The 20517-nt window shown below is 37.5% G+C and overlaps 1 protein-coding gene and 2 pseudogenes across 1 annotated transcript; 1 reads left to right on the plus strand and 2 right to left on the minus strand.

Moving 5' to 3' along the window:
* Positions 1639–1810, plus strand: Vom1r-ps61 (vomeronasal 1 receptor pseudogene 61; annotated as a pseudogene).
* On the minus strand, positions 5544–6467 carry Vom1r54 (vomeronasal 1 receptor 54). Its single transcript, XM_039097319.1, has one exon. The coding sequence runs from the start codon at positions 6465–6467 to the stop codon at positions 5544–5546; it is 924 nt and encodes a 307-aa protein (XP_038953247.1).
* Vom1r-ps62 (vomeronasal 1 receptor pseudogene 62) lies at positions 13067–14175 on the minus strand (annotated as a pseudogene).

Genomic DNA, 20517 nt, shown 5'->3' on the forward strand with positions numbered 1-20517 from the left:
GAGTGGGCAGCCTTGTCTAGTCTCTGATTTTAGTGGAGTTGCTTCAACTTTCTCTCCATTTAGTTTTATGTTAGCTACTGGTTTGCTGTATATTGCTTTCACTATGTTTAGATATGGGCCTTGAATTCCTGATCTTTCCAGGACTTTTATCATGAAGGGGTATTGAATTTTGTCAAATGTTTTCTCAGCATCTAATGAAATGATCATGTGGTTCTTATCTTTGAGTTTGATTATATAGTGGATTATATTGATGAATTTCCATATATTTAACTATCTCTGCATCCCTTGGATAAAGCCTACACGATCATTATGGATGATCATTTTGATGTGTTCTTGGATTCAGTTTGCAAGGATTTTATCGAATATTTTTGCATCAATATTCATAACGGCAATTCAATAAAGAAACAGCTGGGGTAATCTCCATCCCTGGCCACAATCTCTGCTACAGAGCAATAGTAATAAAAACTACATGGTAGTGAGATTAAATTTTATACTAATTTTTATTCTTTTTTATTGTTTATCTCAGCCTCTCTTTTGACATTTTTATCATTTCCATTCATCTTGCTCACAAGATTTGTGTTTCTTCAGGTTTTCATCTCTTTTTTGGTTTGTTACTTTGTTTGTTTCTTTGAGTAACTGGATTACTGAACGGATTAAGCCTTTTGTTCACATTAGTACATTCAATTCATTCAGAAAAGTTAGAAGTATCTATTGGAAAATAATTTAGAAAAAAGCATTAGAGAATCTGTGAAGACTGGGAATGCATATCTACAAACAATTCTTACTCTCACAAATGCTAACCCATCTTATTTTATACCATGATAGTGTATCGTGATGGATTATATAACTTGAGATAAAATGGTCTTTTTGGACTTATTGACAACTTTTCCAGTAAAATTGCCAACTAAGCTCACACAGATGGATGTGGTTGATTGTCATGTGTGAGAAACACCAGTAGTAAGGGCAAATGAACATTTGTGTCCCCCATTTTCGAGGATGCAAAAGTATATTCATCCATCCCTGTTGTCATTACAATAACAATGTTTAGACACTCTGGAAAGGAAATCAATTAGGGAATGCTGTAACTATTATTTACTCAAACTACATACACACACACCACCACCACCACAACCAATAATACCACCAACACCAAGAATACCAACACCACTAACACCACTAACATTACTAACACCACTCCACCAAACACCACCATGAACACCACGACTACAACTCCACCATACAAAACTGTACTATAATTTTTATGTCTTTTACCCACAGCAAGAAGACAAGTTGATCACTGTGACTGATATATTTAGCACCATTTGCTATGAACATGTGTCATTTCTACCTGTTTTCTGTAGACTCTCATGATAATGCAGCAGAGCAAGCTTCCTTCATGTACTAAGCAATGCACACTACTTACTTTGTTTTTACAAACTGTAGTTACTTATTGATGATTCTCTCCTTCCTCTCTGCACTCACCTTGGCACTTTCTATCTCCAACATCTGATTTTCAGCTCTGAATTTACATGTGTGTTCTCTTGGCCCATCCTACTACTTCAGTACCTCTTTTCACTTTCTTGAGATTATCTCTCTAATGTTAAGCCCTATCTTGTGTGCACCTTTGTCTTCTATTCAATGTCCATCATACTGAGTATCTATCTATTCAACAATATTTGACAATCCAGGGCTCTGGATAATCAACAACTTTACATTGCTAGACACGTGCTTCCCCACATTTTGCCCTTTTTTCTTACCACTAACAAAATCTTCTCCCAAGAACCATTTTCCCTGCTGTGGGGAAAAGTAATTTTGCATGGTATATGTGTGCTATGGAACATTTAAATATTCTTCAACCATTACTAAAGATTAGATTCACCCATGACCAGGTGTTATTAAACAAGTCAATGGCCCTGTAAATTAACCATCATCAGCTGTTATAGCTATCATAATGCTGGCCAAACAGCTCTAAAATATTAAGATGTTTCATTGTTTTAATTCAAAATGCTCATGTTTTTCATGTACTGAAGAGTATATTATGTTAGAGATATTCAATTCACTGTTAAGATAGGAATTTCTCTATAGACATAGGCTGAGCTCTTGTCCTACTGCTGCAACTGAATAAAAGAATGGAAGTACAAAGAAAATGCAAGGTCTACAGAACATTGAGAGTAAATGTTTGTGTGACCAACCACACTCTATGTATTCATTCGTCAGCTTAACTGATATCCTACATGTGAACTAATGGCCCAAGCTTATGTCTCCAATGCAACCTTCTCTTTGGGAAGAAGAGTAAAATGATGCCTGTTTGCTTGCCTACTGACTCCTCAGGGTAACACTTGAACCCAGATACACCCCTACACACATCCCACCTGTGCAAAAACGTCATCTCTCAGTTGCCCATGCCTTGATATTTTGTACAATAGCCTTTACGAAGAAGAGTCTCTACATTTCAACAAAACAGTCTCCACATATTGTCTCATTGCACAACTCAGTGTTGGCAATATTGTCTCCAAACTCTGTTGAGATTTGGTCTGTTAATATGTATTTTACTCTAAAATACTTTCCCCCAAATCTGCTTGCTCCCACGGACAAGGAAATTCTCATGTATACCAAGAGATGCTATGTAACCTTACTCCTTAATTAAAAACTGTTGGTTAAATAAATATGTTTACAGCTAGTAGTTGGGTACAAGAGAGGTAGGCAGTGTTTCAGTTCCCAGGTTTGGGGTTGGAGGAGGACTACAATAAAGAGGAAGAAGGTGAGGACAGGAGAGGATTCTATGGGATATGTGAACCATGAAACCGTGGAAATGAGGACTGGTCAATTAAAGTAAGAGTAGCCCAGGTAGAAGATGGCAAGTCATATTTTACAGTTTTGACCAGGAAATATATACTAATAACATTGAAGGTTGATATCTGCACAGTTTATTGTTTTAAAGGATTATCATGAATATAATTTTTTTCTTTTATATAGAAACTAAATATTAACAATTAACATTAAACCTCCCTGATCCTGGCCCACAGATCCCTGCTCCCAAACACCGAGGGAGAAAGAGCTCATCACCCAGACAAGTGGACACTCCTGAGACTGCAGGGCAGGAGAGACAACCAGTACTGCCCACCCTTGCACACATCCCTGGCCCAAGAGGAAACTGTATAGGGCCTCTGGGAACAGGAAGATAGGGGCACTCAAGGTGCAGGTCCCCTGCAGTCCAGACACCGCCTGGATCTGAAGGTACCCAATCAAACAGCCCCCTGTACCCAAGTCCTGTGGGAGGGAGAGCTAAACCTTCAGAGCGGCAGACATACCTGGGAAGACAGAGGAGACTACACTCTTCCCACATTTCTGACTCTAAAGGAAAACGCCAAGCACCATATGTGCCCCTGTGCACAGGGACCCGAGAAAAGGTTGGGCAGGCCTTTCTGGTTGCTGCCCTCACATAGAGCTGAAACGGTGCAACTTCAGGCCACAGACCAGAGGTAAGACCAACTTTTCTGCTCCAAGTGATCTGCCTGGTGGACTCAGGACACACGCCCACAGGAACAGCTGAAAACCAGTAGACAAGAAAGACTACATGCCTGAAAGCAGGAAATCCAGGACTCTGTTCCCATTACTGGCTGAAAGAAAACAGGAAAACAGGTCTATAGAACTCCTGACACACAGGCCTATAGGACAGTCTAGCCACTGTCAGAAATAGCAGACAAAGGTAACACCAAAGACAACATGAGGGCAAGAGGCATGCCCAGGAAACCAAGCAACAGAAAGCTAGACTAGATGGAATTATAAGAGAACAATTCTCCCACAAAAGCAAACCCTGAATATCCAAACACACCAGAAAAGCAAGATCTAGATTTTAAATCACATTTGATCATGATGATGGAGGATTTCAAGAAAAACATAAAGAACTCCCTTAGAGAAAAGCAGGAAAACATAAATAAACAAATGGAAGACTATAGAGAGGAAGCACAAAAAATCCCTGAAAGAATTACAGGAAAACACAATCAAACAACTGAAGGAATTAAAAATGGAAATAGAAACAATAAAGAAAGCACACAGCGAGACAACTATGGATATAGAAAACCAAAGCAAGAGACAAGGAGCTGTAGATATAAGCATCACCAACAGAATACAAGAGATAGAAGAGAGAATATCAGGAGCAGAACATTCCATAGAAATTACAACACAACTGATAAAGATAATGGAAAATGGAAAAGCCACTGGCCCAAAACATACAGGAAATCCAGGACTCAATGAGAAGATCAAACCTAAGGATAATATGTATAGAAGAGAGTGAAGACTGCCAGGTCAAAGGAGTAGTAAATATCTTCAACAAAATCATAGAAGAAAACTTCCCTAACCTAAAGAAAGAGATGCCCATAAACATACAACAAGCCTACAAAATTCCAAATACATTGGACCAGAAAAGAAACTCCTCCCATCACATAATAGTCATAAAACCAAATGCTCAAAACAAAGAAGGAATATTAAAAGCAGTAAGGGAAAAAGGTCAAGTAACATATAAAGGCAGACCTATCAGAATTACACAAGACTTCACACCAGAGACTGTGAAAGCCAGTAGATCCTGGACAGATGTCATACAGACCCTAAGAGAACACAAATGCCAGCCCAGGTTACTGTATCCAGCAAAACTCTCAATAAACATAGATGGAGAAACCAAAATATTCCATGACAAAACAGAATTTAAACAAAAACTTTCTACAAATCCAGCCCTACAAAGGATAATAAATGGGAAAGCACAAAACACCCTAGAAAAAGCAAGAAACTAATCGTCTTGCAAAAAAAAAAAAAAAAAAAAAAGAAGACAAGCACACAAACATAATGTCACATCCAAATACAAATATGACAGGAAGCAACAATCACTATTCCTTAATATCAATCAACATCAATGGACTCAATTCCCCAATAAAAAGACGTAGATTAATGTAGGGAGACATTCTGAGCTATACAGTCACAAAGGATGTGGGAAGCAGGTGTGGCAGCAGTCCCAAGATGGCGCCTGGGACTACAGTTAAGTCTCATGACTAGCACCTGACTTCCTCACACACCTGAAACTAGCCATGTCCATTGTGAGAGCTGCACAGGCGCACCACGGCACAAGATCAGGCCATGTGACATGGACCTAAAAACTGAGACTATGCCGTCTGGCCTGAGGAGGCAGAGATCAGGGAGGATATAAGGGAGTGTGCTTGGGGGCTGGAGAGGAGGAAGGGAAGAAAAGAGAGATTGCTGCTTGCATGCAGAAAGAAAGGTTCCTGAATAAACTGCTTTGAGAAGAATGTCGTGGTGTCGCTCCATGTCAACCTACATAGTTTCTTGGCAGAAGAACCATGTTCATTTTTTGGGAATGTAATGAGCAGTGTGAAGAAATAACCATCCTGATTATTGATACTAAATTCCAAAGTTTTGCATATTAGCAAGCATGATAAAAGCATATATGCTTATTAATATTGATGGCAAATTATATAAAATTGGACATATCCTGGAGAAAATACAAAACTCAGAGGCCATAGTTGGGCGATTCATTTTTTTTGACCAAAAGAACAGAACGGAGGGAAACAAGTTTTGGTGAAATTCAGCACAAAGGGACTGAGTGTTGGGAAGGCCAGGGAAATCAACACAGACATGGTAATCAGCCAATGGCTTGGATTCACAGTCTCTGTTATGCACAGTGATAAGATGGCAGCTACAGGGTAAAAGGAGAGAAACATGGTCACTAGGATCTGGATAGTCCGTGTGGCTCTCTTCTCATGTGCAGGCTTTGGGGACAGGCTGTGTCTATGGATGTACTGGACTTGCTGCTTATGCTTGCGTAGGACAAGGACCATGGAGCCACTGGCCAAGGCCCTGATGACCAGACATATTGTATCACTTAGGGCTATTATCATTGCTAGTAATACAAAAACAAATCTCTGAGGGGTGGTGGAGTAACAGTATCTCTGGATTCCTTTGGAAGTCAGGTTTTTCGTATTCTGTGGGGCATTTGCAATAATGGTTACATGTATATTGAGCATGAGCTGCAGCATCCAGCAAAGGAAACAGCAGGTGCCAATCCACTTTGAGGATCTAATTCTAAGACTCAGCCACTCAGAAGTATTGGGGTGAAGCTTAATGGCCTGAAAGCCTCTGAGGAGGGACGTGGTACTGAGGGAGACACCTCTGGCCACTCTGTACAAACAGAGAACAAATAATTTGCACCCAGCATCTTCCAGGAAAGATGTCAACCCCAAAGTGGTCACTGTCTGAGGGATCCATTTGGAGAGAAGGACCAGGTGGTTTGATATGATGAGCTGATTGATAATCAAGTTTGTGGGTCTCACCATTTGTGTAGTGAAAAATGGGAAGTTATACATATGAAAGAGAAAGGAATTGCCTAGGATTCCAGCAGTGGTCTGAATGAGGAACATTATTCCCCAGTTTAAGTCTGTATAAACAACTGTATCCATTTTTATGAGAAGGCTCTGAGCTTCCTTCCTTTGAATCAGAGAAATATGGAGGTGGGTTGTTACTTATAGACGACTGAATGAGAAAATTCCCAGAGACTTATGGTATTTGACTAATTTCCTCACAGTTGGTAGCACTGTTTATGATGTTATGATTCTTTAGGAGATGACGACTTACTGGAGGATGGCCATCACTGGGAGCAAAGGAGGAAGCCCTGAGGATAGCCTGGTCCCACATTCTGTTGTTTTTCTTGCTTGTTTAATCATCCATCCTCCTGTTCTTTTCTCCAATGTTTCTCTGACTGCTTGTGGTACATTCCCCCTCATGATAGATTCTGGAGCCATAAGCAAAAGCAAATTCTCTCTTCTCTTATTTGCTTTGGTTATAGTGTTTTATCATAGCACCACAGAAAGCCAGTATTGTTTATTCCCCCCAATTTACAAATGTCTTTTCTATCAAAACCGGATTCTATTGTGAATATCAACATTATGACCAGAGACATTTTGGATGTAATGTCATTATGAACAGCAATGCTTGTAGTCACACACTCAAAGTGTTTCACTCTAATCACTAGAAGACTCATTGGCTTGGTTTTACCCTTACGGTGTGCTCTGCCACTGTGGACCTGATAAAGAAACCCTGTGGACTGAGTTCCTTTGAGCAAACAGCAGTGTTTCCAAAGAGAAACATAGTATATGGCACAGATAGATCTCTATTCCTTTATCTTTAAGAAGTAAAAGTAAACCACAAATTCAAAAAATAGCATTTGTGAAGGTCAGTAACCATTCAGAGAAGACAGCATGGAACCAGGCTGTCACAAATGTATCTTCCTTCTTGTTTGTGTTTAGTCGTGTGTCATAGCACCTAAAGTTCTTGCCAAGCCTGATTACCTGTGTTGGATCCTTGGGATGTATGTGGTAGGAGAACAAACTATAATGCTACAAATGCCTTCCAAATGAACAACATTGCATATCTATACACAAGCATGTACATTGTCAAAACAGGGGGACAACTGGAGAGATGACTTGGTGTTTAAGAGCACTTCATTCTTCTCAGAGGATTTAAGCTTAATACCTAAAACATAGTTTGTGCAGTTCACAACTCCCAGCAATTCCAGCTGCAGGGGTTTATCTATCTCTTTCAGGCTCCATGGGCACTGCATTCAGGTGTACAAGTACCTGCCTATGCATGCAAACACACACAAACATAAATACACACACATATATGAATACAAATATAAGAAATACATCTGGAAAAAATTAAAGAAGTTCATTTTTATAAACATATAATACCAACATTTGCATCAAAAATAATTCATAAGCCTAAGGATTAACATTAAAAATATAACCAGCCAGGTAAAGCTCAATTCTCACATATGAGATGCACAGGCAGACATATCTCCATGAGTTCAAGGCTATCCTGATCAATATAAGGAGCCCAGTCCATCCAGGACTGGGTAGTGACACCCTGTCTCATAAAGCAAATCCGAAGAAAACAAAAACAAGAAAACCACCAAATCATACAGTAGCAAGCCAAACCTTATCCCAGAATTTGGTACTAATCTAGCAGTGAGTTATTGTTTACATTGAGTTTAAGTAGATTTGTTTCAGCACAATTTTACACAATGCAATAATAAAATTAAATACAGGTAAAATGTTAAGAGATATTATTGTAAGTTATTTAACAAGTATATGTTACATGTACTATATGTTTAATATACATACATAGCTTTAAAATGCCTTCAATTTTGGTTTTTGGATCCTGAGATCAGAAGCTGCTCCATTGCCTAGGCCCCAAGCTACTGAGGAATCTTAAACTCTACCTCCAGAATGCTCAGAATACTTGTGTGGGCCACCTGTATACATAAGGAATAAATTTATTCCCTCTGTTCACAGAAACAAAAGGAGACACGAAGAGCAGTATACATGTATGGATGGAACCTGGATGAAAACTTAGCACAGAGGAATCCTAATGGCAAAGACTTCAAGTGTATTAAAAGAAATTAATATATATGACTCTAAATTTGCTACTGTTCAGGAACACCCAAGGCTGGACTGTTTTTCAGTAACAGAACACTTACTTAGAATGCACAGGCCCAGGGTTCAATACTCCTTTTCAGAGAAAAAAACTCTAACAAAAACTGCATGACAAAAGCAAAGTCAAGAAAATGGCCTTTAAGGAGGAGTATGAATCAAATAGTGGGGAAATCAAGATCATTTTTGACAGCAGAACTAATCTACACTAAGTTTTCATGGTCCCCTATGTATAGTAAGTTTATCTTTTGTGTGTGTATGAGACAAAATTACAGGAGTTAGGTTTTCCAGTGGCATTATTTAAAGTAGAATCAAATGAATCCATGAAATTTAATATGCATTAATTATATGGTACAATATGATGTTAAGTATGTATACTTTATTATTAAAGAAATGACCAGGTGTGGGGAATCCACCTTTATTTCTAGCATTCCTGAGGCAGAGGCATCAGGTATCCACCAGTTCAAGGCTGGCCTGATCTACACAGGGTGTTTCAAGGCTTGCAGGGTCACATTCTTAGAATCTCTCTCAAAATAAACAATTCCCACCTAACTCAGTGATAGAAGAACACTCATCTAAACGATAATGATTTTCCTAAAAATTAAAATAGGATTCACCAAAAGAAGAATTCTCTCTCTTTTTGTAACAAAAATTTGTTTCAAAATTAATTGTATTGTATTAGAAAAAAACATTACATAGCTCATATTAAAGTTTGGGAAACACTAAAATCTAGATAAAATTACAGGAAGGTTAAGAGGAGGAAATGCTAAAAGCTTAAATACTTCAAACACATGCATAAACCTTTTGAGACAGTTTCTATCAAGGCTTTATCAATTTGGTCACATGATAGATCCACGGGTAATGTATCTATGGATTGTAGTTCTATGTCCCCCAGAATTCTGCAAATCTCTGAGGGAATTTTCATTGACATTATTAATACATTTTTGAAAAGATGTCTTTACATCTTTCATCATCATCCCATTTCAATGGGATCAGTTGTGTCATAAGTTTCATCTTGTTTACCAGAGCAGTAAGAAAGGAGCAGGGGATGTTTGGATTTATGGATGTTACAGAAATGCTCAGCATACATCCAGCTAAGAACAGCAAGTTCCCATAAGATAAAAATTTCCCTAAAATCGTGGTATACTTTTAAGCTGAGCAAAGTAGATGACCTAAACCCAATAGTTCCTGGCTAATGCTTGGCAATGCTTAGAGCCTATCTTTTAAAAAAGTTTTGTATGTTCATACTTAGCCTTAAAGATTTTTACAGAAAAAAATCTATCAGTAAAGAAGGGGGCAGCTTACCAAGCTATGTTCACAGGGGCAGTAGCCATCTAAGTCACAGGAAGAACATGAGACAGGAGGGCATTTCATCCCTGAAATAAATACTAGTCACACCCTCTGGTCATCCTGCTGGTAAGTGATTTTCATTCTACCCTGTATTGCAGTGAAAGTGTCTGCATGGGGATTAGAAATCCTCTCAGAGAAACAGCTGCACCGTGTTCAAATTCCTGAAAGCAGTTACAGATATTAGTGACAGATCAGGCCCTGGCAGGCGATACAGAGAAAACCACCATCTGAGAGTGCTGAAAACACCAGGTGGAATTGTTGAGGTATATGAGAGCACTGAGGTCTATGGATTGGGAATAGTCTTGGCTGTGAATCTTGCCACCTTGTGGGCTTCACTTGTCATGTGTGATTTTTCTGTCAGTCCTCATGAGAAGTTTATACCATACATCACTAAAATGGAGAAAACTGGTTCGGAGGGTAGGGGTGAGCTTTTGGGTCTGACATGTGTTCTTAGATGAAGGGAAGTTATGATCTGACTCTCAGAAGTTAATTTGGAATAACTGTCAGTCATAGTTTTTAGTGTGTTTTGCATGTTACTCATAGTGTATGTAAGACATCAATAAGAGATGAGGGACAGAGAAATGGCTTAGTAGTTAAAAGGACTGCTGCCAAGCCCCATTACTTGAGTTTTATCCTCTGTTACTTAGAGTTGGATAGAAAAAAAAAGACTCGTCACACTGTTCTTCGGCCATCAGTCATACTGTAGGTGTACACGTGTGTGCAACAGGCACACCCACACACCGAAACACACAGGAACACTCGCATGTGTACAGACACGCATACATGCACACATAGAATCTCAGTTACAAGCCAAGTAATCAATTAATGTAATTTTAGAATTAAAGTGAGATTAGTTCCTGGGCATATAACCAAAAGATGCTTTAACATATAAGAAGGACACATGCTCCACTATGTTTACAGAGCCTTAAGTATAATAGGTGGAAGCTTAAAAAAACCCAGATGTCCTTCAACAGAAAAATAAATACAGAACATGTGGAACATTTGTGCAATGTACTGCTCCTCAGCTATTAAAAACAATGTCTACATTAAACTCTTGGACAAATGGATGGAACTAGAAAATATCATCCTGAGTGAGGTAACCCAGTCACAAAAGAACACACATGGCATGCACTCACTGATTAATCATTTTCGGTCCCAAAGCTTGGAATACTTAAGAAAGAATTCACAGACCATATGAGGCCTAAGAAGAAGGAAGAGAAAAATGTGAGTGCCTCATTCCTCCTTAGAAGGGAGAACAAAATACTCACAGGAGGAATCACAGGGACAAAGAGTAGAGCAAGGACTGAAGAAAAGGTCATCCAGAGACTATCCCATCTGGGATCCATCCCATATGCAGTGACCCAAACCCAGTCACTATTGCTGATGCCAAGAAGTGCTTGCTGACAGGAGCCAGGTATGGTTGTTTCCTGAGAGGTTCTGCTAGAGCCATACTGATACGGATGAGGATGGTTGCAGCTAACCATTGGACTGAACAAGAGGACCAAATGGAGCAGTTAGATAAAAGATCTAAGGACTGGAAGGGGTCTGCAACTCCATAGGAAGAACAAGAGTATCAACCAACCAGACCCCATCAGAGCTCCGAGGAACTAAACCACCAACTAACGAATAAACATGGAGGGACCCATGGCTCCAGCCATATATGTGGCACAAAATGGCATTGTCCAGCATCAATGGAAGGAAATGCCCTTGATCCTCTGAAGTTTAGTTTCACCAATGTAGGGTAATGCCAGGACAATGAGGTTAGAATAGATGGGTGGAATTGGTAACATCCTCAGAGAAGCAGGTGGAGGAAGGAGGGGATATGGGACAGGGGAAAAGATGAATAACATTTGAAATGCAAATATATAAATTATCCAAGAAAAATAAAATTAATTTTAAAAAAGAAAAGTAATGAGAACAATACAAAGAATCTTTGGAAGAATTAGTTCTTTGGAAAAATGAATGACATGAAAAAAACTGACTCTAAAAATTATCCAACTTTCTCCCAATTTTCATGGAGATACTTATTTTATTGATGACTCACCTAATGTTATAGGGAAGGATTCATGATCTAGCTATTCATCAATCTATTAATACTTATGGAACTGGCTGTTTTATTTCATCTTTAATGTTTAATTCATACACTTAAATATCATTTCAGATTCTGCTAATGTTGCAGTTTTATTTTCAAGAAGAAACTCAAACTCATGCACACTCCACCTTCTGTGACTTTACCTCAGAAGGAAGTGAGCAAGCTGATGCAATAACTTTCCCTAGTTTTACTGGTTCAGAAGTAGATTGGGGAAGGTATGCATCTGTTATTGCAGATGGACCCACTGAAACATGATGGATATTCCCTATACTCTTTCATCACTTAGCAATCAAGGACATGGCTGGAGGCCAAGGAAACAGAGTAAGTCACTAGAAAGAAAGCAAACCTACAGTTATAGGACATTGTGACATGTGGATCGTATCATCAGAATTCAAATCTGACCACCAGGGGCCAAATTAAGGCTCTATGTACCAAGGGAGAGATACTTTACTAATTACTGAACCTTGGGACCATAATAGATTTGTTCATTATCTGAAGAAAGAACTGTATTTAATTTTTCCTTGGGATATAAATCACTTCCTATTTTGCGTAAGACATTATAAAATTTGTATTTCTATTAGAAGGCAAATATGGGCATTGTTTTACCAGACACCAGAACTACTAATCATATAAGTAACTTTTCTTGGTATCCTTTAGACTTTTCTCATTAATATAAGAATATTAATATATAACAATTTAGCTAATAGTTCCACACATATTTTGGATCTCTGTTTTGGGTGGCAAAGTATAACACAGACTGCTTTTACAGTTCTAATATTATAGTTTGATTTCTTATAAGATACTTGCATATCAAAGGACAAATAAACTTACTAAAATATTTAAAATCAAGATTACTATGAATATCCTGCCATTCAAAACTAAAAGGGGGGCTTATGTTTGAATACAGTCTATGAATGGACTAATTCAAGGTGAACTCTGTGTGTTTTTTCAGAAAATCCTATGAAAACAAGATGAGAATCTTTTGAATTCAATGTCTTCAAAAACATTAATTTATTCTTGGAATGTGATTTCATGCTCCTCATAGGTGTACCAGATATGAGTGAGTTTACTTCCGATGTTGCCATGCAGGCGCCTCTATGGAAAAACAAATTTTGCCATGTGTCACTTGTCCTTTATTGCATGACTTAAATATGTCATTCTTCTTAAGCCTCAGAGATAAATAGCAGAAAGAGAAACAACGTGTCCCATTGCTTAATAACATCTGGTCATGGGTGAGTCTGATGATCAGTAATGGAGGAAGAATATTTAAATTTACCATAGCACACAAATGACCATGTAAATTGCCTTTCCCTATAGCAGGGAGAATGGTTCTTCAGAGAAGATTTTATCAGTAATAAGAATAAAGGGCAAAATATTGGGAAGTATGTGTCTAAGGAATGTAAATTTGTTGATTTTGTCAAATATTGTTGAATAGATACCCAGTATGAGGGACATTTCGTAGGAGAAGATAAAGGTGCACACAAGAATCAAGATGGTTTTTGTGGCTCTTTCTTCAAGAAAGACTTTGTGAGAATGCTGAGAAAAGTGTCTGTATCGGATCTGACTCTTGTGCCTATAGAGAATGTTTCCCATGAAGACATTGGCCCAAACCTTGAGACTCGAACACAGAACATCAATGAAACAAAGGAATGAAAGATTTATCAGAGTTATGATTTTGCCAAAAGCTAATGTTGAACACTTCCTCAACTTGATTTTCTTAGTTAAATTTTTGTTATTTTGAGAACCAATTACTTGTATAACTATCCTTATGTTTAGAAGAAGATGCACAAACCGGTTTAGAGAACAGAACCTAAATATGTACTGGGAGGCTGAGTGTGAAAACTTCATCTAACTGAGTGTCTGTAGCTGATTGTGATTGCTTGGATGGAACTCAAGAGGCAGGTGCTGTGCAGGGAAACACCCTGGGACTCTTGATTTCTGTAGAGAGTATGTTTACATAAGAGATCATCCCAAAGACACTGCAACTCCAGCTCTACCATTATGTGAGGTGTTATTCTTGAGATAATGACCAAGAAATTGGCTAAAGTCAGATGTTTTAAAATCTGGTCTTTAGGTGCCCATCTTTTCCCAGTGAATATGGAAAATGTGGCCAAGATTCAGGAAGAAAAAAAACCTGCATGCTCTCTTATATTTTCAGGTCTTAACTTTTACTATATGTTTATGCTGTTGTTTATATAGGGCTTAACATTAGAGAGATAATCTCAAGAACGTGAAAAGAAGTACTGAAGAAGTGGGTTGGGCCAATAAAACACACAAGTAAAGTCAGAGCTGAAGAGCAGCTGTTGGAGATAGACCGGTGCAAGGGGGAGTGCAGAGATGGAGAGGAGAATCATCAATAATTAACTATAGTTTATAAAAACAAATGAAGCAGCGTGCATTGCTTAGTACATGAAGGAGGATTGCTCTGCTGCATTATCACCGGAGTGCTACAGATAGCAGGTAGAAATGACTCAGGCTCATAGCAATTTTTGGTAAATATATCTCTCACAGTGATGAACTAGTCTTCTTCCTGTGGGTGAAAAAACATACATTATAGTACAGTTTAGTATGGTGTGGTGTGGTGGTGGTGGTGGTAGTTGGGGTGGTGGTAGTGATGTGGGTAAGTGTATGTGTGTGTGTAGTCTGAGATATAATAGTAGTAGAAGCTCCTGATAGATTTCTTTCCAGAGTGTCTAAACATTGTATTATTGCAATGACAATAGCGATGCATAACTATAATCCTGCATCCTCAAAAATGGGGATGCAAATCTTCACTTGCACTTACTATTGGTGTGTCTCCCACATGACAATCAACCACATACATATGTGTGAGCCTAAGTGCCAATTTTACTGAAAAAGAAGTCAATAAGTCTAAAAGTCCATTTTATCTCAAGGTTTATAATCCACCAAGATACAATATCATAATATAAAATATGATGGGTTAATATTGTGGGAGTGCGAAATGTTTGTAGATTCATATCCAGTCTTCACAGATTCTCTAGTGCTTTTCCTAAATTATTTTCCAATAGATTCTTGTAAGTTTTCTGAAAGAATTGAGTGTAGTAATGTAAACAAAGACTTAATCCATCCTGTAATTCAGCTATTTAAAGAAACGTACAAACAACCTGAAAAAAAAAAGAGGTTAAAAAACTGTCCCAAGAGACACAAAAACTTGTGAACAAGATGAATGGAAAGGTTAAATATGTCAAACAAGAGGCCGAGACAAATAATGAAGAATGAGATATAGTAAAAAAAATGAATTTTACTACCATGTAATTTTTATCACAATTGCTCCAAGGTAGAGTTTGTGGTCATGGGCAGGGATTACACCAGCTGTTGTTTTATTGTTAAATTTTTTTAACAATCCTGGGTTCTTTGCTTTTCCAGATAAATTTGAGAATTGCTTTTTCCATGTCTTTGTAGAATTATATTTGGATTTTGATGGAGATTTTGATGGAGATTGCACTGAATCTGTAGATTGTCTTTGGTAGGATGACCATTTTTACTATGTTAATTCTGTGACTATATGAGAATGGGAGATCTCTCTATTTTCTGAGATTTTCTTTATTAGTGTCTTGAGAAACTTGAAGTTAATAATTTATAGATCTTTCATCTGTTTGGTTAGAGTTACCCTAAGATATTATTTGTGGCTATTGCCAGGGGAGTTGTTTCCCTAATTTCTTTGTCAGTGGGTTTATCATTTGTATAAAGGAAGGCTACTGATTTATTTGAGTTAATTTTATATCCAGCCACTTTCCTGAAGTTGTTTAGCAACTGGAGACATTCCCTGGTAGAATTTTTGTGGTCGCTTGTGTATACTATTATATCATCTTCAAATAGTGATACCTTCATTTTTTCTTTGCCAATTTTTATCACCTTCATCTGTTTTTGTTGTCTTATTGTTCTAGCTAGTATGTAGAGTGCTGTATTGAATAGATATGGGGAGAGTGGGAACCCTTGTCCTGTCCCCAATTCTAGTGGGATTGCTTCAAGTATCTTTCCATTTAATTTCATATTGCCTTTGGTTTGCTGCCTATTGCTTTTGTTATGTTTAGGTATGGGCCTTGCATTCCTGATCTCTTCAAAACTTTTAACATGAGGGGGTGTTGCATTTTGTCAAATGCTTTTTCTGCATCTCAGGTGATGAGCATCTGACTTTTTTATTTGAGTTTGTTTATATACTGGATTACCTTAACAGATTTTCATATATTGGACCAACCTTACATACCTGGGATGAATCCTACTTGATTGTGGTGAATGATGGTTTTGATGTGCTCTTGGATTTAGTTTGCAAGAATTTTATTGAGAATTCTGGCATTGATATTCATAAGTTAGATAGGTCTGAAGTTCTCTTTTTGCTTGAGTCCTTATGTGGTTTAGGTATCAGAGTAATTGTGGCTTCATAGAATGACTTAGATAATGTTCCTTCTGTTTCTATTTTATGGAATAATTTGAGTAATATTGGTATTAGGTCTTCCTTGAAGGTCTGGTAGAACTGTGAACTAAATCCATGTGGCCCAAGGCATTTTTTTTTGGTTAAGAGGTTTTTTTGTTTTTGTTTTTGTTTTTGTTTTTCATGACTTCTATTTCCTTTTGGAATATGGGCCTGTTGACATAATTTACCTGCTCTTGATTTAACTTTGTTATGTGGTATCTGTCTAGGAAACCATCCATTTCATGTAGATTTTAAAGTTTTGTTGAGTATAGCCTTTTGTAGTAGGATCTGATGATTTTTATAATGTCCTCAGATTCTGTCGTTATGTCTCCCTTTTCATTTCTGATTCTGTTAATTTGGATACTCTGTGCCCTCTTGTTAGTCTGATTAAGGCTTTATCTATCTTGTTGATTTTCTCAAAGAACCAGCTCCTTTTCTTTTTGATGATTCATTGTATAGTTCTCTTTGTTTCTCCTTGGTTGATTTCATCCCTAGTTTGATTATTACCTGCCACCTACTGATCTCAGGTGAGTTTCCTTATTTTTGTTCTACTGCTCTCAGGTGTGCTGTTAAGTTGCTAGTGTAAGATCTCTCCAGTTTCTTTACCAGTGCATTTAGTGTTATGAATTTTCCTCTTAGCACTGCTTTTATTGTGTTTCATGACACAATATGATGTATCAATATTTTCATTAAATTCCAGGAAGTTTTTATTTCTATTTTTATTTCTTCCCTGACCAAGTTATTATTGAATAGAGAGTTATTCAATTTCCACATGTATATGGGCTTTCTGTTGGTTTTGCTGTTATTGAAGACCACTCTTAGGCCCTGGTGGACTGAAAGGATGCATTGGGATTATTTCAGTCTTCTTGCATCTGTTTAGGTTTGTTTTGTAACCAATAATATGATCTATTATTTTTGATACGGTACCCTGAGGTGCTAAGAAGAAGGTGTATTCTTTTGTTTTAGTGTGTAATATTCTTTAGATATCTATTAAATCCATTTGATTCATAACCTCTATTAGTTTCACTCTGTTTCTTTTTAGTTTCTGTTTCCATGAGCTGCCCATTTGTGAGAGTGGGTTGATGTCTCCTACTATTATTGTGTGGGGTTCAATGTGTTTTGAGCTTTAGTAGAATTTCTTTTATGGATGTGGGTACCCTTGCATTTGGGGCATAGATGTTCAGAGCTGAGACTTTTTTTTTTTGGTGGATTTTCCCTTTGATCAATATTAAGTGTCCTTTCTCACCACAATTGAAATTTTGGTTGAAATTCTATTTTATTGGATATTAGGATGGCTACTCCAGCTTGTTTCTTAGGACCATTTGCTTGGAAGACCTTTTTCCATTTTTCTTTCTGGCAAACAGGTTGGTCAATGAAATAGAGTTGAAGGTACAGAAATAAAACCATACACTTATGTACAATTGTTCTTTGACAAAGAAGCCAAGAATATAAAATGGAAAAAAGAAAACCTCTTCAATTAATGGTGCTGGTCTAACTAGCTTTCTTTAAGTAGAAAAATGAAAATAGGCCTGTATTTATTACCTTTTACAAAGCTTACCCCCTAGTAGATCAAGGACCTAAACATAAAACCATGCACACTCAATCTAATAGAAGAGAAAATGGAAACTATCCTTGAATTCTTTGACACAGAGGGAATTTTCCTAAACAGAACTCCAATGGTTCATGCTCTAAGATCAAGAATTAATAAATGGAACCTCATGAAACTGGAAAGCTTCTGGAAGGCGAAGGACATAGTCAAGAAGAAAAATCAGCAACCTACAGAGTGGGGAAAATCTTCAGTAACCCCACATTCAATAAAGGACTAATATCCAAAATATATGAAGAGTTCAAGAAGCTGACAACCAAAAAACCAAACAACCTAATAAAAATGAGGTATAGAACTAAACCAAGAATTCACAACAGAGGAATTTCAAATGACTGAGAAGTACCTAAGGAAAAGTTAAAAGTCCTTAGTCCTACCCAGAACTGAACTGATACCATCCCACCGTTCCCTGCACCCAAATCCCGAGGGGAATAGAACTGAACACCCAGTAGTGCAGACATCTTGAGACTGCAGGAGAGACTGCCACTTCTGCATTTCTGCACACCCATGCCTACATCCCTAGTCAAAGGGGAAACTGCACAGTGCCTCTCGACACAGAAACATAGGAACAGTCAGCTGCCAGTACCTGCAGTTCTGGTCTGCACCCAGGACTGAAATGAACTAGTCAAACAGCTTCCTGTGCCCAAATCCTGTGGGGAAGAGAGTTGGACCCTCAGAAGTGTGGACACTACTGAGAAGTAAGAGACTACCCTCTACTCTACAGAATTCCAAATATATTGGATCAAAAGAAAAATTCCTCCCGGTACATAATAGTTAAAACACCAAATAAAAAAAAAAACAAAGAAAGAATATTAAAAGCAGTGGGGAAAAGGTCAAGCAACATATAAAGGCACACCTATAAGAATTGTACCAAATTTCTCACCAGAGACTATGAAAGCCAGAAGATCCTGGACAGATGTCATACAGACCCTAAGAGAAGAGAAATACTAGCCCAAGCTACTGTATCCAGCAAAACTCTCAATTACCGTAAATGGAGAAACAAAGATATTCCATGACAAAAACAAATTTACATAATATCTTTCTACAAACCCAGACCTACAAAGGATAATAGATGGAAAACTACAACACAAGGAGAGAAACTATACCATACAGAAAACAAGAATATAATCGTCTTGAAATGAAACCAAAAGAGAGACACACAAATGTAATTCCAACTCTAACAATTAAAATTACAAGAAGTGACAATCAATATTCCTTAATATCTCTCAATATCAATTGACTCAATTGCCCAATAAAAAGACATAAACTAACAGACTGGATATGTAAAGAGGACCCCACATTTTGCTGCATGGAGGAAACACACCTCACAGACAAAGACAGATATTATCTCATAGTAATAGACTGGAAAACAATTTTCCAAGCAAATGATTACAAGAAAAAAGCTGGAGTAGCCATTCTAATATTGAATAATATCGACTTTTAACTAAAAGTTATCAAAAAAGAACAGGAAGTACACTTCATAATCATCAAAGAAAAAAAATCAACCGAGATGAACTCTCAATCCTGAATACATATACTCCAAATGCAAGGGCATATACATTCATAAAAGAAAACTTACCAAAGCTCAACGACCCATTGCACCTCACACAGTAATAGTAGGAGATTTCAGCACCCTATTCTCATCAATGGACAGATCATGGAAACAGAAACTAAACAGACACATAGAGAAACAAAGAGAAGTTATGAATCAAACAGATTTAATAGATATTTAAGAATATTTCATCCCAAAACAAAAGAGTATACCTTCTTCTCAGCACCTCATGATTCCTTTTCCAAACCTGACCTTATACTTAGTCACAAAACAGGCCTTAGCAGATACAAGAAGATTGAAATAATCTCATGCATCCTATCAGATCACCATGGACCAAGGGCTGGTCTTCAATAACAACAAAAACCAGAGAAAGCCCACATACACATAGAAATTGAACAATGCTCTACTCAATGATAACTTGATCAAAAAAGAAATAAAGAATAGATCGAAGATAATTTAGAATTTAATGAAAATGAAGGCTCAACATATCCAAACTTATGGGACACAATGAAAGCAGTGCTAAGAGGAAAACTCATAGCTCTGAGTGCCCCAAAAAAGAAACTGGGGAGATCATACACAAGCATATTGACAGCATACATAAAAGCTGTAGAACAAAAAAAAGCAAGTACATGGAAGAGGAGTAGATGGCAGGAAATATTCAAACACAGGGCAGAAATCAACCAATCAGAAAGAATGATAACTGTTCAAAGATTCAACAAAACCAGCAGCTGGTTCTTTGAGAAAATCAGCAAGATACATAAACCCTTAGCCCGACTAACCAGAGGGCAAGGAGAAAGTATCCAAATCAAAAAAATCAGAAATGAAAAGGCAAACTTAATAGAAACCAGGGAAATTCAAAAAATTATCAGATCCTACTACAAAAGCCTATATTCAACAAAACTGGAAAATCTGGATGAAATGGACAATTTTCTTGACAGATACCAGGCTCCAAATTTAAATCAGGATCAGATAAGCTATCTGAACAAT

The sequence above is a fragment of the Rattus norvegicus genome, chromosome 1 (assembly GCF_036323735.1).
Source record: "Rattus norvegicus strain BN/NHsdMcwi chromosome 1, GRCr8, whole genome shotgun sequence".
Classification (NCBI taxonomy): Eukaryota; Metazoa; Chordata; class Mammalia; order Rodentia; family Muridae; genus Rattus; species Rattus norvegicus.